Source organism: Nelumbo nucifera, chromosome 8, assembly GCF_055504915.1.
Source record: "Nelumbo nucifera cultivar China Antique chromosome 8, China Antique-T2T, whole genome shotgun sequence".
NCBI classification, from domain to species: domain Eukaryota; kingdom Viridiplantae; phylum Streptophyta; class Magnoliopsida; order Proteales; family Nelumbonaceae; genus Nelumbo; species Nelumbo nucifera.
The window spans coordinates 9,856,192-9,882,446 of NC_142656.1; the positions used below are offsets into that span (position 1 = coordinate 9,856,192).

General features: G+C 37.5%; 4 protein-coding genes across 17 annotated transcripts; 2 read left to right on the forward strand and 2 right to left on the reverse strand.

The window, feature by feature from the left end:
* Window positions 1-1,585: 1,585 nt before the first annotated feature.
* On the reverse strand, window positions 1,586-10,001 carry LOC104592160 (ubiquitin-conjugating enzyme E2 PEX4). 2 transcript variants are annotated; one of them, XM_010251372.3, is made up of 7 exons: window positions 9,861-10,001; window positions 9,422-9,474; window positions 9,099-9,218; window positions 8,873-9,001; window positions 8,625-8,754; window positions 3,047-3,131; window positions 1,586-2,702 (listed from the first exon to the last, which is right to left on the reverse strand). In XM_010251372.3, exons 2-7 carry the CDS (start codon window positions 9,425-9,427, stop codon window positions 2,681-2,683), a joined length of 492 nt encoding a protein of 163 aa, XP_010249674.1. In that variant the 5' UTR covers window positions 9,428-9,474; window positions 9,861-10,001; the 3' UTR covers window positions 1,586-2,680. The 2 variants fall into 2 exon arrangements, with proteins under 2 accessions (XP_010249674.1, XP_088750099.1); XM_088893973.1 differs by lacking the exon at window positions 9,861-10,001 and adding an exon at window positions 9,558-9,756.
* Window positions 10,002-10,053: 52 nt separating this feature from the next.
* On the forward strand, window positions 10,054-15,878 carry LOC104592161 (uncharacterized). The gene is made up of 3 exons (XM_010251373.3): window positions 10,054-10,352; window positions 10,443-10,561; window positions 15,663-15,878. Exons 1-3 carry the CDS (start codon window positions 10,054-10,056, stop codon window positions 15,680-15,682), a joined length of 438 nt encoding a protein of 145 aa, XP_010249675.2. The 3' UTR covers window positions 15,683-15,878.
* Window positions 15,879-16,498: 620 nt separating this feature from the next.
* On the reverse strand, window positions 16,499-19,716 carry LOC104592163 (protein CURVATURE THYLAKOID 1C, chloroplastic-like). Of its 5 annotated transcripts, none has more exons than XM_010251375.3 (7): window positions 19,561-19,716; window positions 19,322-19,479; window positions 18,553-18,647; window positions 17,995-18,081; window positions 17,133-17,195; window positions 16,979-17,016; window positions 16,499-16,795 (listed from the first exon to the last, which is right to left on the reverse strand). In XM_010251375.3, the coding sequence occupies exons 2-7, from the start codon at window positions 19,419-19,421 to the stop codon at window positions 16,741-16,743; spliced, it is 438 nt and encodes a 145-aa protein (XP_010249677.1). In that variant the 5' UTR covers window positions 19,422-19,479; window positions 19,561-19,716; the 3' UTR covers window positions 16,499-16,740. The 5 variants fall into 5 exon arrangements, with proteins under 5 accessions (XP_010249677.1, XP_010249676.1, XP_010249678.1 ...); XM_010251374.3 differs by having other exon boundaries at window positions 19,322-19,442; window positions 19,561-19,714; XM_010251376.3 differs by having other exon boundaries at window positions 19,322-19,425; window positions 19,561-19,711.
* Window positions 19,717-20,094: 378 nt separating this feature from the next.
* On the forward strand, window positions 20,095-25,605 carry LOC104592164 (proteinaceous RNase P 1, chloroplastic/mitochondrial-like). 9 transcript variants are annotated; one of them, XM_088893972.1, is made up of 8 exons: window positions 20,104-20,253; window positions 20,365-22,010; window positions 22,155-22,244; window positions 22,321-22,502; window positions 22,665-22,785; window positions 23,382-23,450; window positions 23,692-23,821; window positions 25,104-25,605. In XM_088893972.1, the coding sequence occupies exons 1-8, from the start codon at window positions 20,196-20,198 to the stop codon at window positions 25,355-25,357; spliced, it is 2,550 nt and encodes an 849-aa protein (XP_088750098.1). In that variant the 5' UTR covers window positions 20,104-20,195; the 3' UTR covers window positions 25,358-25,605. The 9 variants fall into 9 exon arrangements, 3 of the variants coding, with proteins under 3 accessions (XP_088750098.1, XP_010249682.1, XP_010249681.1); XR_016079839.1 differs by lacking the exon at window positions 25,104-25,605 and adding an exon at window positions 23,097-23,229 and having other exon boundaries at window positions 20,095-22,010; window positions 22,682-22,785; window positions 23,692-23,761; XR_016079835.1 differs by having other exon boundaries at window positions 20,101-22,010; window positions 23,360-23,450; window positions 25,104-25,242.
* The last annotated feature ends 650 nt before the right edge of the window (window positions 25,606-26,255 follow it).

Consider the following 26,255-nt stretch of genomic DNA (forward strand, 5'->3'; position numbering starts at 1 on the left):
TCTGATCGGATACTATAAACTTGATTGGATCCCACAAGCATCGATCCGAATCTGAATCTGATAAAGGATATTGAATATTGGAATATGATCCAATCTAATTTAATTTAAAAATAATAATAAATTATTAAAAAGAGAAGGGAGTGTAAGTATTTTTCTCAATTATTTTCATCATATATATATACATGTTTTTTATAAAAATAAATAATATAAAATATTAGAAAAAGATATAAATATAACTAATATACATCAGACTGGATAGGGGTGATCCGAATTCAATCCAATCCAATATAAAAATCCAAAATGGGGATATCCAAATCCACGAAATAGGATTGGATTTAAATTGAATCGGATCATATATCCATTTGCACCCCTACCACAGACCATGGCCTCTCTTGGAAGTTGGAGCGTTATATTCGCTGCCTCCCTCAAGGAAGGGAAATTGAGGAATTAACTACTCTACTTTAATCACTTTCTAACGTGTACCAAAAAAAAAATGCTTGTTAAAATCGAATCTTTTCAAAAACGGAACCACAAAAATGGCAAAAACCTAAGAGAATATATCGGCAATCACGTTGGTAATGGTAGCAGGGTTAACTTTGGCTGTTAGACAGTTTCTGGGCTGAGCATGTTTTGGGCAGTTTAGAAATAAAAATCTAGGGCTGTGGAAGTTCAGAAATAGTAGTCCCAAAACACATGGTTCTTGATCAATTGGTGGGTCATTCAATAATTGTGAATTTGTACATTCAATAATTGGGAAATCATACCATCACCTTGCCCATTCACTAATTGTGATTTCATGCCCATTTGGGCTGAATTAAATCCATTTTCCAGTGGTTCTTTAGTAGTATCAACAGTTGAAGGATTCTGAACATACATGGCATCATCAGAGTCCAGATAATCATTGCTAAAAAAGGACAGGGTCCAATCTTCCTGAAGCCTACTCTGACCTCCATATTTCCCTAAGGAACTTGTTAATTTCTTGCTAAAAGTAAACAGAAGTGTAAATTCGAATGTTATTTTGTATGTATTTGCACTGTATATATGGGCTCCAAACCACTTTTCCATGTGGAAGACACCCCCACTCACTATTATTAATTTTATGTATATGATATGGTTCTACGCATTTAATGTGGGGAGCCTTGGCCCAAAATATGAATATCAAGATTACCCTTTACTTGTTTAAGCTGCAACTTAATATCACCTCTCTATGTAGAGCTATCTTATCCCCCTTTATTCTTTTATATCGCCCATGGCTTACGATGCATTGAAGCCGCCTCTTCCCGTTTGTTCACATGCATCACACACGCATGGGTTTCTCTCATACCATTTTTGTGCAAGCCATTCCGATCAATCTATCTCCTCCAGTTGTGTCTGAAGCCATTGCTGTTTTGGAAAGTATAAAGTTCGCCATTTTCATGGGTTTCTCTCATACCATCTTTGAAGGTGATAATGAATCAATTATCAAACTCTTGTTGGAGAATACCAGGAATACCCCTTAAATGCATATTCTAGTTCTAAGATATAGTCGCCTAGTCGAGCTCGAGCATGCTACTGAACTTGTACAAAAACGGAACCACAAAAATGATTAGACTCCAACTGTTGTTCATTCATTCCTCTAGATCCAGTTCATCTAACCGTTGCACACCAGTCCGATGAAAAAAACGCTAGGCACATTACAGTTTTGCACCAACTATCCTCAACATATGAGAAATTTGAAATTTCAAAGAATACAGAAAACAATGTGCATAAGTGCAAATATGTGTAAAGTGTAATACAGTGTGAACAAAAATGGATGTGCCTAGTATTGTTCTGTTACTAGCAGATTTGGACTCCCAAACCATCAAAGTCTCCTGTTCATGCATATCTTATGTCCCCATGGCATAAAGAAATGACCTGCTTTTCTTCTCCTGATGGCATGCACGGCATGTTGCCCAGATTGCAAACTTGCAGTTGTTCCCAAGCATGAGAGGCAAATATTCGGCCAAAGTATTTTAGGATTTAGAGTTGAAATTCCCCCATCCCCTTTGCAATGAAAGTTGAAGCAAAAAGAACCAGCTGCAAATGATTCAAGATTGTATACCTGCGTCCAACTGCTAGCAATGCTCGTAATTTAGAAGAGTTCTGATGTTGTCCAATGTAGTAAACTGCATTTTGGATTTTCCATGTGTTTGAATGCCATCCTCTTTACACCAAGAATTCCTTCTGCTTTTTCTCTCCCCAACACACACCCACTCCCCTCAATCCTTTTTTTATACCTAATTATGAATATTTCTGTTATGGAAAACCCCAAGAAAACATATTTGAATGGAAACCCAAATACAAGTAGAACGAAGGTAAAGAGAAGCAAGCACAGAGAACACACAGATAAATTAATGTGGCTCGGCTTATAGCCTACGTCCACGGGTGAAGGAGTAGTAGAAATCCACTATGCAATCAGCAATGGAGAAGAAACAGAGTTTTGCACTCACAACATCACTCCCAGAAAACCCTAAACCCCAAAATACACCCAATGTCTATCTCTTCTCTCACAAGACAAAGACTAAGTATACAAGAGAAAACCTCCAAAAATACGTAACTCTTACTCTTTGCATTCGGTGCGGACCTATAAGCTGAATATGGATCGGGTCCATACCCCCCCGGCACCCCAAATGGTGATTTGTGGTGGGCTACAGGCTTGGACCTAGTCCCCCACGAAAAGAAATCTGCAACAAGAACTCAATATTATATTGTATCAGAATGTCATGGCAACGATAAAATGGATTAAAATGTTCATATTTGCCACCACAGAATTGGAAAGGGTGATGATTCTGGAAGAAACTGCTAGAGAGTCCAATTTCAAACACTGCCTCTCTTAAAATTCAGATTATACTTGAGTTCCATTCTTTAAGCACAGAGTTATTGATAGAAATGAAACAACAAAGTGTAGTTTTTTATTTGAGAATTTAAACAAACAACGTTAGAGTTCATCAAATAAGTCACAAGACATCCAGGTGAACTTGTAGTGATAATAAGCCATGACAACAGACATTTCCTTTCATCAATTTACCTTTTCTTTGGCATGGCTGCAAGCCTAGTATACATCCTTGCCATGGTTTGATATCCCCTAACATCACCAGAACGCAGAAGATTGCCTGCAAATAAGTGAAGCAGATTAATGAATTACAGAGCATTAGGATAGAACCGACTTTTTCTTTTGTTGGTCCCTTAAGTCCTAAGAGGTTACACTAATCATTTGGCAATTATCTACCCCCCGCCCAAAAAAATAATAATCAGATTTTTCCAATTTGAAATCTTGCAAATCAAATAAAAGAAACTGCATTTCCCTCAGTCCAAGGTTAATATTGCTTTTGATTTTATCCATTTTCCAGTGAGATAAACCAGTTAGAATAAAACAAACAATAAGTCTACTGAACTGTAGATAGATTATTGTCTTCTAATCTTTTCACTTTCTATTCTTAACATTACAATTAAATGGCTATATTATACATTTGATTGGCAAAAAACCAATTACAAAACTAATGCAAAAAAGCTCTAACAGCTCTAGTATAATAGTCTTCTGTCTTAAAAGGATTATTTATTTTCAGTTTGGGGCATGCTGGGGGAGAGATTGTGTCATCACTGTAAATTACTAAAAAGAACTAGATCATATTTCTAAGTTGCAAGAATGTGGTACAATAGCCTTCCAAGAACATGCTATTAAATGAATATAAATGATGTTGCAACAACTGACAAATCCAGTGGGTCAGATCAACACGATAGCTTAGAGAAGATAAAGCTCCATTATATGATGATGCCATGGATTTTCAATATTAATTCAAAAACATCAGAAAGTTATATATATATATATATATATATATATGTAGCGAAATATAGAGGGAGAGAGAAGAAAATATTTTCTTTGTTCCATTTTAAAACACATTGAGCATACATACAACTTAAATAAGAAAAGATAGGAAAGGCTAACCCTAGAATCTCTCACAATCAGGGATTGACTAATTCTTTCCCTTAATCCTAGGATATGACTTTCCTAAATTTATTCAATCAAATCCTAACTTTCCTAATTTACCAACACTCCCCCTCAAGTTGGTGCAAAGATATCTATCATGCCCAACTTGCTAACTTGAAGCTCAAATGGCTGTCTCAACAAGCCCTTAGTCAAAACATCTGCAACTTGCTGCGTGGTTGGTACAAACGGAGTGCAAATTATTCCCTCTTCAAGCTTCTCCTTTATAAAGTGTCTGTCAATCTCAACATGTTTCGTTCTGTCATGCAGAACCGGATTATGAGCGATGCTGATAGCTGCCTTGTTATCACAATACAATTTCATAGGAAAACTCACTGGTCTCTTAAGATCTGCTAGAACCCTCTTTAGCCAAAGAACCTCACACACTCCTTGAGCCATTGATCTGAATTCAGCCTCAGCACTACTTCTAGCAACTACACTTTGCTTCTTGCTCCTCCAAGTAACTAAATTGCCCCAAAGAAATGTGCAGTACCCCGAAGTTGACCTTCTAATCGGACCTACCCAATCCGCATCTATATACATTTCAACCCCTCAGTCCTTTTCCTGGTGTGCCTTTTAGATACCTAAGAATTCGATACACAACTTCAAGATGTTCTTCGTACGGGGAGTGCATAAATTGACTCACCATGCTCATAGCGAAGGCAATATCAGAACGTGTATGTGACAAGTAAATCAATCTTCCAACCAGTCTTTGGTACCTACCCGTATCTATTGGAAGGTTTGCAACCACTCATTCCAATTTCTTTCAAGAGATCTAGAATATACTTTCGTTGCGAAACCACAATGCCCTTCTTTGATCTTGCCACTTCCATTCCAAGAAAGTACCTTAGCTGGCCTAAGTCTTTAATCTCGAATTCCTTGGCTAAGCTCTGCTTCAGTCTGCTCATCTCTTCTATATCATCTCTAGTCAAGATTATGTCATCCACGTAGACAATCAAAACTGAGACCTTGTCTTTGGTGAAAAAGGACAATCTGATCATACTCTACAACTCAGGTGTGATCATACTCTAGTCAGTGGCCAATCAAGGTGTGATCATACTCTAGTCAGTGGCCAATCAAGATTAGCTGCAACAGATAAGAGTACTCGAACTGTATTTAGCTTCGCCACTAGAGAAAAAGGTCTCAGAGTAGTCCACTCCATATGTCTGAGTAAAGCCTTTAGCTACTAGGCGAGCCTTGTATCTCTCCAAGGATCCACTTGAGTTGTACTTCGGAGTAAACACCCATTTACAACCAACAACTGTCTTCCCATCCGGAAGATCCACTTTCTCCCAAGTAGCATTCTTTTCCAAAGCTCTCATCTCCTCAAAAATAGCTTCTTTCCACTCAGGAACATTTAGAACCTCCTGAATACTGTTAGGAATGGATACACTAGACACTTGTGAAATAAAGGCACAATATGAAGGTGAAATATTTTTGTAAGATACAAAATTTGACAGAGGATGTTTTGTACAAGACCTAACACCTTTCCTAAGAGCAATGGGAAGATCAAGTTGACTAGAAGAATTTGACTCAGAATTACCTGGAGGAATATTTTCAGGAACTTTTGAAGAATTATCATGAACTTCATGATCCAACCTCTGATCAGATTCTTGTTGATGCTGCGGAATAGTGCCTCTCCTTTTCTGTGCTAGATATTCCTTCAAATATACAAGACCTTTATACCGTTTCGCACGCATCTTTGTTGTTTCAGCTTTTTCATTTTGAGATGGCATTACCAAAGGTTGTTCATTGGTAGACTCAACATTTTCAATATTTAATTCATTTGTTTCCACTAATTTTGTATTTTCTGCCTCACTTTCTTTCGGTGACCGGTTGTGAGAAACATCATTATGGACAAATTCAAACATTAAATCAGAACCATATAAAAAACCATTTTCACTAGTGTTGCTCTCCCCCTGAAGATGGGAGCTGCTGTAGTATGAGGTTCCTTCAAAGAAGGTGACATCCATAGACACAAGCATCTTTTTCAAAACTGGATCAAAGCATTTGTAACCTCTTTGATAAGTGGGATAGCCTACAAAAATACATTTATGTGCTTTTGGATCAAGTTTTGAACGTTTAGGATCATGGTTATGAATAAAGGCCACACTTCCAAAAATTTTTAAGGGAATGTTTGTCACTAGCCGAGAATTTGGAAAACAGTCAGTGAAAACCTATATGGGTGTTTTAAAATCCAAAATTCGTGTAGGCAGTCTATTAATAAAATAAGTGACTGTTAAAACTGCTTCCCCCCAAAGATATTTAGGAACCTTAGTTTTAAAACTTAGAGCTCTAACAACTTCAAGGAGATGTTTGTTTTTCCTTTCAGCCACCCCATTTTGTTGAGGTGTATTATTACACGAACTTTGGTGTACAATTCCTTTCTCAGCAAAAAAATCCCCTAACACATTGTTAAAAAATTCCTTTCCATTATCACTTCGAAAAATTTTAATATGTCTGAAATTGTGTTTGAACCATGTTGTAGAAATTTTTGAACACAGTTTCAGCATCAAATTTCTCTTTCAAAAGGAAAACCCAAGTGACCCTAGTATGATCATCAATAAAAGTAATGAACCAACGTGTTCCAGAAAGAGTTGTCACTCTAGAAGGACCCCAATCATCACTGTGAATCATGGTAAATGGTTTTGATTTTTTATATGGTTGAGACGGAAAAACAGCATGATGATGTTTTGCTAATTCACAAGATTCACACTGGAAAACTGAATGATTTTTATTCATGAATAACTTGGGAAATAAATGCTTTAAATATTGAAAGCTAGGATGTCCTAATCGATAATGCCATAACAAAATTTCACTGTTACTAGAAACAGAAATAGAATTGAAACAAATTTGTCAGTCTTTCCTTCCAAAGGTTGATCCTTTATTAAAGAGGTAGAGGCCACCATCCTGTTTAACACCCCCAATCATCTCCCCCGAGGTTAAATCCTGAAATTCACAACGAGAAGACCAAAAATTAACTCGACAATTATGATCAAGGGTTAGTTTACTGACAGACAAGAGATTGTATGATAGGTTAGGAACATGCAGAACATCTTTAAGGTTTAAAGAAGGAGAAATAGACACCGTTCCTTTCCCAACAATAGTAGCAAAGGAACCATCTGCAATTTTAACCTTTTGATTCCCTGCACAAGGTGTATATGAAGAAAAGAATTGCGAAGTATTGGTCATATGATCAGTGGCACCTGAATCTAATATCCAGGAGCCATTAGACTTGGTACAAGCAATGGCTATAGTGAAAAAATTACCTGACTGAGCTAGAGAACAGGATGGGTTAGAATTTCCTAAAGATTGAGATTGAAACATTTTATATAAGTGCTCTATTTGTTCCTTTGTGAAAGGAAGAGGCTCTGAGGATGATTGCTGCCCTGGATCCGAATTGCTCACTTGAAACGCACGGACATCTCCCCCTGACTTGTTGTCACTGCCTGGTTTTTTCTTCCAACCCGCCGGTTTCCCGTGCAGCTTCCAGCAGGTTTCCCGAGTATGCCACGGCTTTCTACAATGGTCACACCAAGGCCTCTGCTTTCCTCCTCATCTATCTCCTTCTAAGTTTGCACCTCGGGCCACAAGAGCAGACCCCTCATTCTCTGTTTTTGTTTCACTAACATTCTTCAACATCACTTGTCGTCGTGCTTCTTCTCTACGCACTTCCGAAAAAACTTCTCTCATAGTCGGCAAGGGCTTTCGCCCTAAGATACGTCCCCAAACCTCATTGAGTTCTTTATTCAAACCAGCCAAGAAAACAAATACCCGACCTCTTTCTATCTTCTTTTTGTACCGAGCACTATCACTCGGACTTTCTTATTCTTCTTCTTCAAATAAATCCAATTCCTACCAAACAGCCATCATCTCATTATAATAAGTTGTTACTTCACGTTCACCTTGCTGCATCTTCCACATTTGGGTATTCAATTCGAACAATTGTGAATGATTGTCCAAATCCGAATAGGTTTCCCTAACTGCTTCCCACACATCGCGAGCCGTTGGCAGGAACATGAATGGTTTTCCAACCACCGGATCCATAGAGTTGATCAACCAAGCGATAACCATCGAATTTTCAGAACGCCACTGCCTATACTTTGGATCATCAGTGGCTGGCGGTTTCACTTAGCTGTTCAAATAGCCAAGTTTCCCTTTGTCGTCGATCACCAATCGCACGAACTGAGACCACTCAAAATAATTTTTGCCATTCAATTTGTGAATGGTAATTTGAAGAGAATTCTCAGAAAGAGAAACAACCGCTGGTTGAACACATCCCTTCGAAGACGTCACACCGCTGGTAGCATCCGAAGAGGCTGAACCGAAGCCAACCATGGCGGCCTTAAAATTCATGATCGAACCCTAAGGCTCTGATATCATGTAGCGAAATATAGAGGGAGAGAGAAGAAAATATTTTCTTTGTTCCATTTTAAAACACATTGAGCATACAACTTAAATAAGAAAAGATAGGAAAGGCTAACCCTAGAATCTCTCACAATCAGGGATTGAATTCTTTCCCTTAATCCTATGATATGACTTTCCTAAATTTATTCAATCAAATCCTAACTTTCCTAATTTACCGACAATATATATATATATTAAATATTCACTAATCTACCTGAATCACAATTGAGTGGACTGTCAGGTTCAGGATGGGCCATCAAAGCAATTATAGCCCTGCAAACAGACTGGAGCGTCCATGCCGGGCTCCATGCATTCTTCAAGATATCCAAGCAAATCTCTCCTGTCTGCAACAAAGGAGAAGAAATATGGTTCAACCAAATTAATAGCATATATTCAAAATCTTGCTTCTAAGTTTTGTTTAGTTCAACAGAAATGTATTGCCAAAAAGAAAAATATCCATACCTTAAAATGCACATTTGGATGGAATATTTTTGTCAAGAATAGCACTTGAGGAGGTTGCAAGGGATAGTGTTCAGGAATGGCAAATGCAAGTTGAAATACACCACCTTCATAAGGGGTTTCTGATGGTCCCTACATCCAAAACAAAGCCATAGTTAAAGGCAAAAAAAGAACAATGGCAACAGTATGATATTGATATAACACATTCATCCATCATCACAGGTCTTACTTTAATAAGAGCAGTCCATTTAAATATGTTTGTATCATCGCAGACTAATTGAATGTCTGAATCAATTGCTTTCTCTCGTTGCACCTCTTTGTATTCCTTAAATAGCCTTGTTCTTGATGCCTATATACGAAACGGAATTAAACAACTAAAATATAAAAATTTATGAACAGGGGAAACTTGCTCATGTGATAAGACATCTTCTTACCTTAGTACAAAGCTAATAACTATTACCACAAGTTTAAAACCTTTACATCATATAGCTGAAAATACACAGGGAAATACAAAGAAAAAAAATTCTAATTCTGATTGATATAGTTACTGACCTGCATTCTGACGAATTATATACGTGTCCAAAATTCAGAATTTGATCTTAGAGCTGCATAAGGAGAAAATGTTCGCGGAGTATTAAATGATGAATTATATGAACAAAATAATGCCTTGTATTCTTGAAACAGATACCAGAAAATGGATTCTATCAACGATTAATCAGTTCGCCACAACAAACACAAAATTGCAGAAGAAGATCAACTCAGCTTTGCAAGAAAGTGATTTTAATTGCATAATTACTTGAATAAAAAAACAATGGAACTAAAATTGCTACAAGAAAGTGATGTGAAAGTTTAGATCTCCAGACACACACACACACAAAAAAAAAAAAAAGAACAACGTTGCGTCCAGTCGACGAGTCGTGCAATTCGATGAACAAAGGACAGTTCTGAGCGAATATAAAAGAAAGAAAATCTGCAAAAGTTGAAACCTGACCTGAAAACCCTTGCAAACGAGCCACACTAAGGGAAAGAGAAACCCGTCAATTCCAAGGCTTCAGAGTACCAAGACGTGATTCGAGAAGAGAACAGGGGTTAATGTGTTACGACGACGATGATTGTCGGGTCTGAAGATTCGCGGTTTTCAGTCTTTATAACTCGTCACAGGTTGGAAGTGCGTTATTACTGAAATGCCCCACTTTATAGAGGTCGACGTGCACATGTGCATCAAGCGCACATTCGTGACTTTCACAGCTTTCATAGTAGAACACTGGAACCCTTCGCTTGAAATTAACAAAAGGTGCTTAAACCCTTGGAAGGCTGTGTCTAAGATGTCTGTTCCAACCATTCTCGCGAGGTTATCTACTCGTTCTCCATCTCTGGTTCGCAAACTCTATAAGAATGAGATCTCACCTGCAATTTCTTCATTCAAGTCGAGCTCTCAGTCTCAGGTTTCTGCCTCTGCAAAGCGCATTTATGGGACTTCAAGGTAGGATTTTTTAACAGCCGTCCTGATGCTTTGTCCAAGACTTCAATTTCTATTTCTTCGTTGACTTTGATTCCATGTTTGGTCTGGTAGATTACCGTTGGAGTTGAGCAGCTTGGTATCAATGATGCCTTTGCATAGCGCAATCGCTTCAGCTCGTCTGAGATCGAGCCTGTCGATAGAATCACAGAGCTGGGGATTGATTCCTCAAGGTGTGCTTAGTTACTATTTATGTCATTTTTCGTTTTTCTTCATGTGTATACTGCTTCATTTTTCCGTTTACCTTTCATGCTCAACTTTATTGACAGGCATTTCTAGTTTCTTGGTTTCTTACGATGTAAGTTTTTCACTCAAAGTAAAATTATATCGCAGTTCAAGAATTTTCTCGTGTAATCCTTATTCCGTGATAGTAACTGTTTCAGTTGCAATCAAGTCTTGCATTCTTATAGCCAGTTCTTCTCATGGAACAGATAACTTATTATAGTACCATAGTCTCTACTTACATTGGAACATTATAAAGAAAATCAGATAAATTGTTTGTTTGTTTGTATTGGAATGTCAAGAGCTGCTTAAATATGATTCAGTTATCCGATACAATCCTCAAAATTAACCGCAGATAAGATAATGAAAATCAGCCCAAGTCCCATGGAGAAGTCTATGCTCCAAATCGAAAGTGTATAATTTTAGTGATAATTCTCAATGAAGAAACATGAAGAGCATTATCCTCAAGAAAAGTTTTTGAGAGAATAAGTTGATTTATTGCCTTCACAATGGGTATTTAAAAATATTCAGAATATTGTAAAATCATGCCACCAAATCAATTAGAAATTGAAGCTTGAATATATACAATGCTCTATCATGAGTTCCCATAAAATATGAATTTCCTAAACTCCATTTTTTTTTTGATAAATAATTTCCTAAACTCGATTATGTTATTGGATTTTTAACTATCATGCTTGAATCTGACATATCTCTTCCTTCCTTTGTTATTGATGCTTTTCTACTTAGGATATTTATGATGGAATGCATCTAAATAAACACATGCTATTGCATGATTGGAAATTAATATTTATTGTCCAATCACCAATGTATAATGTGGCCGTATGTTGGTAGTGGTTAGCCAGAGTCCCCATATCTCAAGATTTTGAGGCCAGTTCAATCTGACTCCTAAGGGGGCGTTCTTTTTCTGGATTTTGAGAGGGGGGAAAGTTGGTCAATGGGGTTTTGATTCCCATTGACCAAGAATGCCATGTTCTTTTTTCAGATTTATGTGGAGAACAGGGAAAGTTTATTTTCTTGGTATCACTTACTTGGAAAATAACTTACCTGGGTAAGTGATACCCATCTCCTAGGTGGGTAAATAACTTTCCCACCTAAAGGGAAAGTTGCTAACACTTGAATGGGACAAAAATGCCCCTTTTAATAATGGATTTTTATGGCTAAAATGGTCATTGTCTTATTTACATTGAAAATAAAAGAACATGGGTAAATGGACTTACCTGGGTAAGTCTTTCCTGAGAAACACTTACCCGGGTAAGTGCATTTACCCGGGTAAGTAACATACCGAAAAGCAAACAGGGCCTAAATACATATCCACACCCAACAAGTCATTGATACTCTAATAAGGGTCTTTTGGGGTTTTGATTAGTTTCAGGGGGTAGGCAGGCCTAAGACTGACCCTTTGACCAATTTTGGAAAAACAGAGAAAAAAAAACTAAAAAAAAATTATGGTAAGTCAAAACACCCGATATGTGCGGATCAGGTGTATTGATACTTTGAACCTTACCTGCACCAAAGTTCATATGACATAGAAGTTGTTAGATTTCTCTTTTTATTTTATTCCACTTTCCCTAGCTCTTCTTAGAGTGCTGATTTTTTTTTCCTGATCATCCCTTCTTACTGATATACCAGGTGAAGTATTATAAGATGTTAAAACATTTTTTTGGAACAATTCTATAATTATGTTACTTGTTTGCTCCACATAGAAGTTGTTAGATTTCTCTCTTTATTTTATTCCACTTTCCCTAGCTCTTCTTAGAGTGCTGATTTTTTTTCCTGATCATCCCTTCTTACTGATATACCAGGTGAAGTATTATAAGATGTTAAAACATTTTTTTGGAACAATTCTATAATTATGTTACTTGTTTGCTCCACACCATTGAACATTAGGTTTTAGAGAGTTCATCTGACTTCTCCAAATTGCATAAAGGTCATACATGGTTTTGTCTTTCAAAACAAAAATAACTGCCACATAAAAAATAATATGATATTTTTAAAACAAAATCATGCACTTATTAAAAAAACAAAACCATGCATATTGGTGAACACACTCTTAGTGTGTGATAAGATATTAGCAGCACTGAAGCACTGAGAGCTGTCATTTTATTTATGCTAAAATTGTCAGAGGCTAGGTCCGTATCCAGTCTGCCTCTCCGAACACCCTGGATGGTCAGGACCAGTATTAGGTAACAGCCTTTCTTATAGTTTATAGCAGCAGCATCATTCTTGGTTGTCCTATTTTAATTTACATGGAGGTATAAATTGTTCCTTCCAATGGCTGTTTTGTAAGCACCTTGGGGTATGTAATGCTGGGGCTGTGAAAAGATTTATTGTCACTTTTTGTCTTTGTAGTGGACCTTATAGTGATAAAAAATACCAGTGAAGTACTGGCCTGGCCCATGTTACTGGGACACTTAATGAAGTAGAGGCACTAAGTTCCGAAGTTTAATATACTTGCACACTAGTCTCGTTTGGTTTTTCTTTTGGGATAAGTGGACTGCAATCCACTTCAGAAATCTGAAATTGCAGCCCCCTCCTAGTCTACTAGTAGCCCCCCCCCCCCATAAACTGCATCCTGCCCGTGAATTTGGAATCAATCCACAGGCAGGATTCATCTGACCTGTACAGTGGGGGTCAGATTTCTGAGGTGGACTGAACTATAAAAACCCCTTTTCTTTTCTAGTCAATTTTGCTTCATATTAAACAATTTTCATTTCTTTTAATGGGTTGCATCAAATAGGGCCTGGAATGTAAATAGCTAATAAGCCATAAAGCTTTTGTTGGTCTTGACTCTTGAGACTCCTAGATAATGAAAGAGAGGACTATGATAGAATGGTGGCTTTACTCAATTTGGTATGCAACAAGTTTCTCAAAAAGTTGCAGCCATAGATGGTGTCTGTTTTTTTAAAGAGTAAAAGGAAAATTTTCATTATCAAAAAGGAAAATACAATCCGAGAGGTGTCAAGATGACAGCTCACCAATACAAAACAACAGCATACTAAAGAACAGAGAATTGTTCAGTATTACAAACTTGAATTTCGAGGACATTCTAAAAATTTTCCCCCATATCTGATCAACTACTTCAATCCAATTCTAGAAGCACTGATACTCAGTCTGCCACCACATTCCAACCAGGGCCGCAAGCACCTCAAAGCTTTTGACTTATCTTCGAAACATCTTCTATTTCTTTCAATCCAAAGGGCGTGGCATAGAAAAAAGAGAAGCTGCTCAAAACTGTCCTTCCTTTCTTACTACTGATCCATCCTCACCTCATCCTTACCCCCTCTTCCTAAGTTCCTAGTTACCTTACAAATTTGGGCTTCAACCCCTCAGAAGTCCTCACCCAGCACCACCACCTCACCCCCTTCTTCGTCCCATTGAGGACCAAAAGATACGGTACGATACACCTGATACGGGGTGTATCGTATTGATACTTTGAACCTTGGATGCAAGTTAATGCACCTCTTGTTTTGGGGATTAGACATCTAGGGTGTTATTGTGCCTTTAGTAAGAAAAGTAGCAAATTGTATGGATATTGAAATCAATAATATTTATGATGGATGCAGAGCATATCCATATGTGAGTGCATTGTCCAATTAACTGGACCCCGAACTTGACCTGAAAATAAGTATAGCCTCATGTTCCTTATCTTCTTAGAAAGAGACCAAACACCAAAATTTTTTGTACAGTTAGAAAACTTTTACGAGCAAATCCATCAAAAAAAAAAAAAAAAAAAAACTTTTACAAACAAAGATCACATGATTTAGGCATGATTTAAGAGAGTTATGACCAACATATGGAAAGCATGAAGGTCTGTACTGAGAATATCTATTCTTCTTCTTCTTCTTCTTCTTCTTCTTCTTTGAGAATGAAGGTAAACTATTGTATTGCTCAAAAAGCAACCAAAGTCTGCACAACAAAGACCTATGCAGTGTCCAAGCCAAACCTGTACATCTTATATTCTGTGTATCCTGTGTGCATAGATACAAAAAGAGAGTCAAATTCAAAAAAAGAACTAAATGGCCTATTCCTGAAAAATCTGTGTTCCTACTACCTACCCCAAAAACCTTTCAGCGAGTTTTCTTCCATGGTAAATTTATTTACGAACAGTCTTTTGTTTCTTTCTGTTCAGATTGTCCAAACCACTATGGAACTATAGCAGGTCCTACACCCCAAATAACCTTGCCATCTTTTGATAAACCTTTCATCTGCCAACCCCATAACACAGCCAATAAATTTTCTAGAAAGTAAAACTGAACTTCAAACAGCCCCAAAAACTTTGCCCATAGGCTTCTTGCAACTCTACAGTGAGTCAACAAATGGTCTGAATCTTTTGAAGCTTCTCCACACTTTATACACCTTCTGGGCAACAGTCTCAGACCTCTCCTTGCCAAGGCATCCGCTGTTAAACATCTACCCAACTCTGCCACCCATGACAAAAAAAGCAGATTTTGGAGGGATTGCAGTGTTCCCCACTTTAGCTTCTGGGAAGCCCCTTAATTTTAGAAACTGATATTCTTTGGTTTCTATGCAACGAGGAAATTGAAATTTGTTACAGAAAATAGTCAGCTGTAGGAGAAAGAATGTCTATAGGAGGTTGACTCTTTATATGCTTTAGTTATGAACGCAAACCTGGTATGTTGGAATAAAAAGCTGAATGTGTTTCGACTGGTGTTTTGTCCCTGATTTGGTCAGACATATCATAGATTCATAGATAAGACGGTAAGCCTGGTCCGAGTGTTGTCAATTGAGAATGTGGTACAAGTTCTGTGATAATAAAAAAAAAATGGGGAGGATCCTAATTGATGTAGTATTGTAGTATGTGCGCATAATAAACTAAAGGTGGATGAGTACAGTAGCTCCAAAAAGTTAAAAGAATCACTTTTCTTTGGGTTTTTATATGGTTATAATGGTTAGAAGTGCGTTAAAATGGGGAGGGAATACTTTATCATTTTCTGTGTACAAAACAATGTGGGGATTGTAAATGTTGGCTATTTTCATCTATTTTAATCTTTGCTTTTATGCATGTTGCAGGCATCTCAATGCCTTTATGATAGCATGTCTTTTGGTGGTGGCTGTTTCACCTGGCAGATTTTATGTTAGGCGGGAATGTAAGATCCATGTTGACGACTTCACCCTTTTTTTACTTTGAATTGTAAGAACTAAACTGTCGAAGAGGATGTTCTTTGGTACTTTACATGAACATTTGGCTTTCATAAATGTTATTTAGGGCTTCGGTTCCCTAATGCATCCATCCCACTACACCCTACTCAAATTTGCTTCTTTTTTAGTTAATCCTGCTAGTCCCACACAAATGCTAAAAAAAAATAAAGCAGAAGAAACTCGCTATTCAAGAAATCAGGTGGATGAAGTTCGGCAATTGGGAGAACGAATTTTCGCACACTCGAGATGGAATGCAGAACATTTTAATTTTTGGTGTAAAATTATCTGCATGGCTAAATCGAAATGGATTTCTAGATCAGAGATTTTTTTTTTTCGTATGTTTATTGGTTTTGCTCCTGTCCTGTGTTATACCGATCATGAAAGGTTGCAGAAAGTGAGTTACATAGATCTCTTATTTATATGATCCAATTATCCAAAACCATATTCAGCAACTGATGAGGGAAACGAGCCAGTCGGTCATGTGGGCATGCATTACTAGCATTAGTGGAATCTCCAAGGCAAGAAGCAGTAGTAGTTATGGAGCCCTAAACGGGACGGGGCACCCACTCCCCATTGGGGACGGGGGAATCCCCGAATTTTCCCCAGCAGCCACCTAAAAATTATTTGGATAATTTATAAATAGAATTTTAAGAATTTGAGGATATTTTAAAAATTATTTGGCATCAATTCAGAACTGACACCTAAAATTCTAAGGTTGAACAGTAAAAACCTCAAAAATATTTTACTAATTTACCATCAGATCCAGACTATGCAAAATAAAAACCTGGGGGGGGGAGTATCCTACAACCAGTCAGTGGGTACCTGCTGCTGATACACATTTTAGATGCCTATTTATTAACCTGTACAGAAAACACACACACACCCTCAGTTACATTAGGCCCCCAAAACCCTTCTGATTGTTTCCCAACTGTTCCATGCAGTGAACGTATTACAGGCCCAAAATATCTGATAGTGACGTGTTGACAACTCGGAACAACTCTTCCCTGTAAACAAAGACGAAATCCTATATATGGTTCTTCACAAATATGTAAGTTAAAATTCCAAAAAAGTTCATTGAAAGCTTGGCTGTACAGTAATAACCAATGGTTTATGTTCTCCTAGTACTGGCCGCATCTAAACAAGAATCAGGATTAAGCAAAGAAACGTGAAGTTAAAAATCTTCTTACCGATCTGCTTTGAATAAGAGATAACGATACATGAACCACTGGAACAATTTAAAAGACAACAGTTTAGAGTGCAAACAATTAAGATTATAGATAGGGTTCGACTATGATACTGGAAAAAAACTTTTAATCGATATGTATTTGCCATGATACTTACCCAAGAAAACCATATGCCAATGAATTCTAGTGCATTTGGGATTAGAGGAAGTTTGTCGATGGCCTATGGGAAATAGGGAAAAGAAAATCAAAATTAAGTTGATAATCATTGAAGTGCCAATATAATAAGGTGAAAGTTAGAATTTGACAGAAGGGATATCTTTATTTGTTGTTCCATTTATTTTGGAGGGGACAGGGGGACTTATATAAAGTTACTGAATTGTTTGTGACATTACTATTTCATTGAGCCTGAGGTGATACATGGGGTATTGAGGCTCCTTACCAGAAGTAGGCCACACCACAAATAACATATCTACTAGCGCAAAGGTACGCCAGATGCAATACCTAGATAGCGAATGGACAGTAAATATGTAATATGTTCACTAGCCGCTAGCGTACTTTTCTTCACACAGACACACACACACACACACATTCCTTTATATCTCCTTCACATTCAACATAACAGGGGCTACTTCTGTCGTTTTTGTTCTTTCCATCATCTGATTCACCCACACCCATTTACATTCTCTCTGCAACTCCCTCTCACATTAATAGAAAAAGAGCTCCACCCCTTTTTACACAAGCTATATGCTTCCATTCTACATTTAATGTTTAAATGTTTCATGTTACATTGCATGAAAAGAAGTCAGGAAATATGCTAAACTTAACCAGTTCTTTTTATAAAACATGACCACCTAAGCACCTCCTAAGTTGGCTTCTAGTCACCTATGAGCTCCCCTATCATCTGGCTTATCTTAGCCCTTGGACAACTATACCTTGTACAACCATGCAATGCTTCATTTTGTTGCTTGTGCTCATGTTTAAATTAATTCTTTGAAAAGAAGAAAAGTAAAAGTAAATACCATGACAAGATTGGCAATTGCCCACAGAACTACTGCACCCGCAAATCCTAAGCCAACAAGTGCAACTCGATCTTCAGACTTATCCCACTGTTTCATGGTATACATAACAAGAAAAATTAATCCATGCTTTTAATATGACTGTTATTATTTAGAAGCATATTTTCTCCTAAGAAACAGAAAAATTGCAGAATTAACTGAGTAAATGTTATAGTCTGTTGGCCATGAACTATGATAGCCAGAATCCCAGATATGACTGAAACTGTTACAAAAAGGAATTACAAGATACAGGCAACTTCCCTATCAATCACATGCTATGAAAAGCAAGAAACTCACCAAGTATGTTTTTCCAGTTTATCACAAAGAAATACCGAAGCAGCCAAAAGGGTAAGAGATAAGCTAAGGTGGATAGTCACTAATAAACCCAGGCACGTGGATGTTTCTCTTTCTCAAAATGTTTGTATGTTACAAAGGAAATGCTCAAGACCCTAAAGTAGGGGAACTAAAATGTCTTTTATTTATGCCTTTCAGAAAGAAAATCAGATGTCATAGTGGGCTTACGAAATCTTGAACAGATTCCACAATACTCAGGGAGGATGAAGTTTCAGGGGTTTCCCCAGTAGCCTTCACAACAACCTTCAAGTGTCTCTTTTGCTCTGCAACATGAGAAAGAGAACTAATAGTGACCAGAGCTACCCAAATAAATCGTGAAACAAATTACTGGCTTCAATAATACAACATACTTTATGGTAGATATTTGTTCAATTATATGGCCATGATATAAGTTCCTCAACCTAAGAACTTACAACCACAGCTGAAACTAGATGCAAATGCAATTGAAACCCTCTTGCCAATGCTACACCATACTTGACCTAATGGAGATTATAAATAAGGCCTAAACATTTTTTTTCATTTATATAATGTGATAAGTAAGTCAAAGAACAAAGTTGTGATGAACAATTGAGCTTATGAGGCTCAAAAGTCCAGGGGACAGGATAGCAGAAGCACCCCAAAGTCCGAATTGTAATTGTGGACTCGTAATCCTACTTTCATGAAAGAATGCGCCTACACTCGTTAGGAGCCATTCGTAGCCATCAGGAGTGCTTTAAAGTAAGAACATTATGAACAGTACACCATGGCCAACTATATCGAGGTTGATTTTGTTGTCTATCAGAAATTGCCGCACAATAAGCACCATTTTACAACTATTTCCATGATCATACGAATTATCTACAGAAGAATGTGTTCTTATTCTTTTTGGTAACAGTACAACAATGTGATCGAACCAAAGACCAGTTGAACTGCATCGATAAAGAAAGATCAAGCTCACCTCTGACGGCAGAAGCTGGAAGGTTCCTAACATTTCTGAACAGGGTTTTTCTTCCATGGAAGAGAAATGAGGGAGGTAGGTTTGTAATGGCTGAAGCCATACTCCTAGCAAACAATGGAAGCTGTGGAATAAATTATAAGAAAATACAATTCTTTCACCTGAAACGTACATATACAAATTTATGAAGGGAAGAAAAACTTGGATTCGAATTCGAAATGCTTGCATAGTTTAGGGTTTACCTCTTGGTTTCTGGTTTGTGAAAGGGAGAAGAGAAAGTGAAAACCAGAGAGAGAGGGCACGAAGAGACAGCTTCTTCAGTCTAGACTGTAGAGTAAACTGGGGGCTTCATTTATTTCAAACGTCGAGACTAATATGACCATATGTTCGTCGGAAAATAACAAGATTACCCAAAGTGGTAAGAATAGCCAAGGATGATATCAGCCGTCTGATCAAATGATCCATGACAACCAGACCATGGTACCAGAATCGTGTGAGAAGGCCACTGGTAACTGTGGAATCGCAACAGGTAGTACATTCATTGGACACAATTTATTCCAATCAAACGGCTACGCAATTCACATCGAAATAAGGGTATTCATGTAATTTGAAACAACTGTCCTGTCGTTAAATAGAAATGCATCCTCGACACCTGTAAAACCTTGTAGGAACTAATAAGAACTAAGAAGGTAAGAAACGAGAGCTCCAGGCAGAAGGCGAAGAACCGCGAAATGTAAGGACACAATAGGTCATTTCAACGCCTAAACAAGGGTATTTATGTAATCAGTCCTTATCCATCCGATGCAATCTAATCCAAATTCTAGACATAAAATAACCCTTTACAAGATATTGGAGGGAGGCCTTTCCAACGGCCAAAATGGCCTCCTTTCCCTTCGAGTCTCTTCAACCAAAAGAGCTCCACTCTATGGCTCTCTGTAAGTACCCATCAACACTAATTAGCTTTAAATCTCACTTTTGCTCTAATTTTTTCTCTGTGTCAACTCGAAAACAGACGTTTCATCAAGACTTTTCTTCGGTATTTGTAGTAAGAGCAAATGTTAGCAACATGGATGCGAAACTGTCTGGTAGAAGACATAGTCATTCATCAAAAACCATAAGTTCTATAGCACAGAGACAAATGGGTTATGGGTTTAAGACTTTGAAGTCCAGTGACAAAAGGGTAGAAAGAAAATCAATGAAAGCTACTGTTAGTTCAGTGATGGAGGAAAAAACGGAAAGGAGGTTTGGTAAAAGTAACTATAACAGAAAAGACAGAGTTTCTAGAACAAAGCAAGAAATGGGTTCCCAGTTTTCTTCTTTCAAGCCTAAAGATGAAAGGAGAGGTGAAAAATATAAGGAAAATAAGAGCAATGTTTTGGTTGATAAAAAAGAGGCAGAAAATTCCAAACAGAGTAAAGGTACTAGTCAGGTAGGAGAGGAGAAGACGGCCGGGAAGTCTAATAAAAGTGAGGATGATTCATCACAAATTCCACTGAGAGTTGAGTTGGATATGTGCTCGAAGAGAGGGGATGTCTTGGGTGCAATTTCTCTTTACGACTCGGCTCAGAAAGATGGCATCAAGCTGGGTTTGTACCATTATACTGTGCTTCTTTATCTTTGTTCTTCCGCAGCTGTGGGTGTTATCCGCCCAGCTAAAAGTGGGAGTGGTAGTCGTAGTTTCAAGAAATTAAACTTGATTAGTGAGTTATCAAGCGCAAATTCTGTAGTTCTGAATGAAATTGGGGAGAAGGGTAATGGGAGTTTCGACAGTACAAAGTTGAGCTTTGATGAATCTGGTAATAGTTCTGGTGCAAGTTCTGATAAATTGGCCTCCAGTTCTAGCGAGTTTCTGGTTGGATTAGTTGGAGGAAAGGCTACGGAACCAAATTCTCTGTTTTCAGATGGGTTCACCATGTCAAACGAGAGTGAAAGTGACTCTGTAAGAGAAAGAGATAATCAACAAGATTGTGAAATCCGAGTCAGTGGAAATGTCAAAAAGTACGCTCTTAGGAGAGGATTTGAAATTTATGAGAAGATGCGTTTGGAAAATGTCCCTTTAAATGAAGCAGCCTTGACAGCTGTTGCTCGAATGGCTATGTCAATGGGTAATGGAGACTTGGCATTTGAAATGGTAAAGCAGATGAAGCCACTAGGTATAAACCCCAGACTGCGGTCTTATGGCCCAGCATTGTTTTCCTTCTGCAGTAGTGGGGACATTGAGAAAGCATTCACCGTTGAAGAACACATGTTGAAGCATGGGGTCTACCCAGAAGAGCCTGAATTGGAGGCACTTTTGAGGCTAAGTGTAAATGCTGGTAGAAGTGACAAGGTTTACTACTTGTTGCATAAGCTTAGGACATCTGTCAGGCAGGTCTCACCTCCTACAGCAGATTTGATTGAGCGATGGTTTAAAAGCAAGGAAGCATCAAGAATAGGGAGAAGAAAATGGGATAAAAAATCAATAACTGATGCAATAGAAAATGGAGGTGGGGGTTGGCATGGCCAGGGCTGGTTAGGTAAGGGAAAGTGGACTGTCAATAGAACATTCGTCAGAGATGATGGAGTCTGTAAAGGTTGTGAGGAGAAATTGACCACAATAGACCTCGATCCAATAGAGACCGAAAACTTTGCCAAATCAGTAGCATCTATAGCTGCAAAGAGAGAGCGGAATTCAAGCTTCCAAAAATTCCAAGTATGAAATAGTCTTCCTTAGGAAGATCTTTTTCATAGCATATATACACACACAAGCACATGCACAGAATGTCCCTCTATAGTTTCTGTTTTGTAAATTTGATCTGTGGTCTAAACATGTGAAAGAAAAACTGACCCTCTACAGAAATGGCTGGACTATTATGGACCTTTTGAAGCAGTGGTTGATGCAGCTAATGTGGGCCTTTTCAGCCAAAGAAAATTTTCACTATCCAAGGCAAGTTATTTAATGTTTGAATTTTCTTTTATTCTAGTAAGTCTTACTTATTTTCCATTATTGGTGGAATGTTTAGGTCAATGCTGTTGTGAATGGAATACGCCAGATTCTTCCCTCAAAAAAATGGCCACTAATAGTTGTTCATAATAAGCGTATCACTGGAGACAGAATGGATCAGCCAACAAACAGAACCTTAATAGAGAAATGGAAAAATGCTGATGCACTCTATGCAACACCTACAGGATCAAATGATGATTGGTAAGTAAGATGCTCTCTCACATCTAATTACTGTGGCCAAATAGGAGAAAATCGTATAAACAAGAACTCATTTAGAGATTTGTATATGAATAATTGGATGTTCACATATTTTTAGTTATATTTCCCAACATTAAGTGGTCATGTTAATAACGTGTTCTTCAGGTACTGGTTATATGCAGCTATAAAGTTCAAATGTTTAATCGTGACCAATGATGAGATGAGGGATCATATATTTCAGCTTTTAGGAAATGATTTCTTCCCCAAATGGAAAGAAAGGCATCATGTGGGTAAACGTTTTTGTTGTTTGAAGCTTTTAACTACACTTCGGTACTTAGAATTTTATGCTAACTGAATACATAAAGTTGTGCTTACTAATTTTCTGGCAACATCATTGAGATGGATCTGAAGAATGATTTTTTTCACCGAGTATGAAGAACAAATGAGGGATGTTTTCACTCTGTTTCTCTCTTATCTTGTTTTCATTAACGCTAATTATCCCATGTGTCTTTTTTACTTGATTTGGCATTTCCTGTATTATTTATCCTTTTGTATGTTTCTGTGCTTTCTTTTCAAGAAAATATTTAATTTTCGTAGATATACTAGAACCAACGGTATGAGATCTTCCTTCTATCATAAGTGGAAGTTTATCGATCATCAAGAATCATTTCAGTGGGTCCCATCAATAACATTGAACTGCAAGGAGCATCTGGGAACAGAAACTCATAAAGTGAATCTCTAGAATTCTTTTCTAACTGATGTTTCTTTTGTATAATTCTTTTTTAACTTATTGTTGGTATAGATTTTATTTGTATACCTTCCTAGTCCTATTGAGATTTTAACATTCATCTCTTGAATAGGAGTCCTTTTTATCTGTGGTAGGTCCATTTCAGTTTTCAGGATGGTGGGCCAGAGTTTCACATGCCACCTCCTTGTTCTGTTGTTATTCAGGTCAGAATAACTTAATGAGGCTTTCCTTTGCTGTATTTGTTAACATGGGGAAGAATTTCATGTTGATTTGCAGCAACACTAAATGTATGAGATAAAAAATGGAGTTAGTTAACTTGTTTCAACTAAAAGGATTGGTAGATGGAGAAAAGAAGCAAACTCTGGATACTTTATTGCCTCCTTTATAGACATACAGATTTCTTTTGCTTCATTGATACTTATCTGTCTTTTCCTTGGAATACAGGAATCAGAGAAAGGCCACTGGCATATTCCCATAGCATCAGAACATGATTCAACAGGGGAAAGAACCTGGTTATGCATAAAACGTGCTGGCATGCATATGAGGAAGCAGGGTTCTTCCACAAGACCTAAAGGTAACCTACCAAGCTAATTGCACTCTTGTTTTTCATGTAATATAAGGAAGTAAATACAGCTTGATAGCTGAGCTACTTAGGGCCCATTTGGGAGGGCTTTGGGTTGACTGAGCTACTTTGAAGAATCTACTAAAACTAGCTTCACCAGAAAGTCAATTTCTTGGCTGAATGAAAGTGTATTTGGGCTTTCTGGGTTTTTCACCAAACATAGCTTCTATAGTTTCCATGTGGGGCCCGCCTTGCAAAACCAGAAGCCACTTTGTGAAAACCCTCCCAAAACAGGCACTTAGGTGTAGGCCTGAGGTGCTTGTAAATCATTGACGTAGATCTTAGACCTAGGAATATTCTTAAAGTAATATGTTATAATATTTAGAAATAATACTTTTTATCTTTTTACAATTTAAGTTAATAATTGGATTAGAAAATGAGGACATCCCTTGGCAGTAACTGGTAAGCAACACCAGCTACATCCCTCTTCATCAGATTCAGAAGCACATATTTAAATTGGCATTGTTTGTTATTTATTTATTTATTTATTTTGATAAAGATGTTCTACATGGTGAAGGTGTCTAATAAAGAATACAATACAGAAAACTTATTTTGATTAACTGAAACATCATGTTATCTTTCTACCCAAAAGGGAAAAAACATCATGTTATCTGTAAAAATAAATCTTTTGTGCAACCTGGTTGCAGAAACTGGAAAAGGCACAGAGCTACCAGCTATGTTGCCCATGACCCTCCAAGTTGGCCTATTGTCTCTGTCTCAGTTACTGCCCACTAATAATAGGAAGCCTGTCAGATGGTGTACACATATATATAAGCACTTGGTTCATTCCAAGCCTTCCTATGAATATGCAAGTTTTAAGGCACATAGTTTCTCTCTTCCCATGTATATTCTGTATGTAATTTTCTTTAATTATAAATTGGCCAGCAACCGACGTAGCAGCCCATGCATACATACACCAAAACAATTCTTCCTGTGCTTTTATGCGAATCTCTGGATACACACACCAGTCCTAATGGGCAGCAATTCCTGTAAACAATGAGTTTATGCAATATTGGAAACTTTGCCCCGCAGACACGATGAGACCTATGAAAATACACATTACAACACAAATTTGATGGTATTGTTTTATGTGTCAAACCTTGTTGACAGAATGTAGGAATTTCATAAATTCATTGTCTACTAGCATTGCTTGCTGCTCTATTAGTTTGTTGTATTTTCTTAGAGTGAAACTTTTTTAAACTAATTAGTCGCTAACCCACTTGTTTCAAAACAGAAGCAAATACTCCTCGGCTTTCCAAGGGAGGTGCAAAGGTGGATGTTAGAACCAAGAGCCCTGTGAAGCTTCCAACGTTGGATCATTGCAGTGATGAAACATTTCATGGAAATAGCAAGCTCCCACCTGAGGAGATCTACAGGAACCTAAGAAACATTTTAGCAACATCATTATCTCCAAATGACAATACAATACTATCCCAAATTGAGGCTGCTGAGAAGCTTGGTGGGTGCAGTATCGATTTTCAAATTTGATGGAAAACCCAATGCCATGTAGATCAATATGCTAACCAGTAAAAATTTTGCAAAAAAACCCCAAGGTAGAAATATCTCTCTGCCATCACTTTTCCTTCCTTCCCATTCGTTTTAAAATGCAACGGCCAAATTCTGGTAATCTTCCATTCCTTATTGAGGTGACACGAGAGAAGTATATAATCAATTCATGTATATCTTGATGTATTTTGGAAGTTTAAGGTGATGTATATATCATTCTTTTGCTAGTATTTTATAGAGTGAAGTCTTTAGTCTTTACTTTGTTATGTTTCATAATTCATAAAGCAATGTCTGAAAATAATTTAAAAAGAAAACAAGAGTGGTAGAGTGGGCCTGAGCAAATGACAATTGATTTTACAATGCTGATGACCCTTTTCAATCTTTAACCAAGTATTTGTTTGGCATCGATGCTGAAAACAGTGTTGTATATGTGTGGGTTGGAAGCACCGTTTTCCGAGAAAATGGTCTTTTTTTTATTTGGAAACGTTGCTGCCAGGTAGGACGTTTCCTGGAGCAATAACAACACCTTCTATTTGGTACCAGTGCTCCATATCTGTTTTCAGCACTGATACCCACTTTAGAAAGTTTATGTCACTGCCACATCATGTTCTTGTTGGCAGCAACAAGCTCCAATCTGAGAAAACGTTGAATTTCGCGTTGCTCTAAACCATGCCTTCTCAATTTTCAAGGCATGGCTTGATGCACTGTTTTTTATAAAAAAACAATTCCAAACATATTGACGTTTCCTGGAGCACCGATTTTTCTAATGTGGTGCTGATGTATCATCGTTTTCTGGAGCAAACGGTATCGATGCCAAACAGACGCTAAATGGACACCAATGTGCTATGTTTATCATAGTCCTCTTAAATCACAAAAGGGC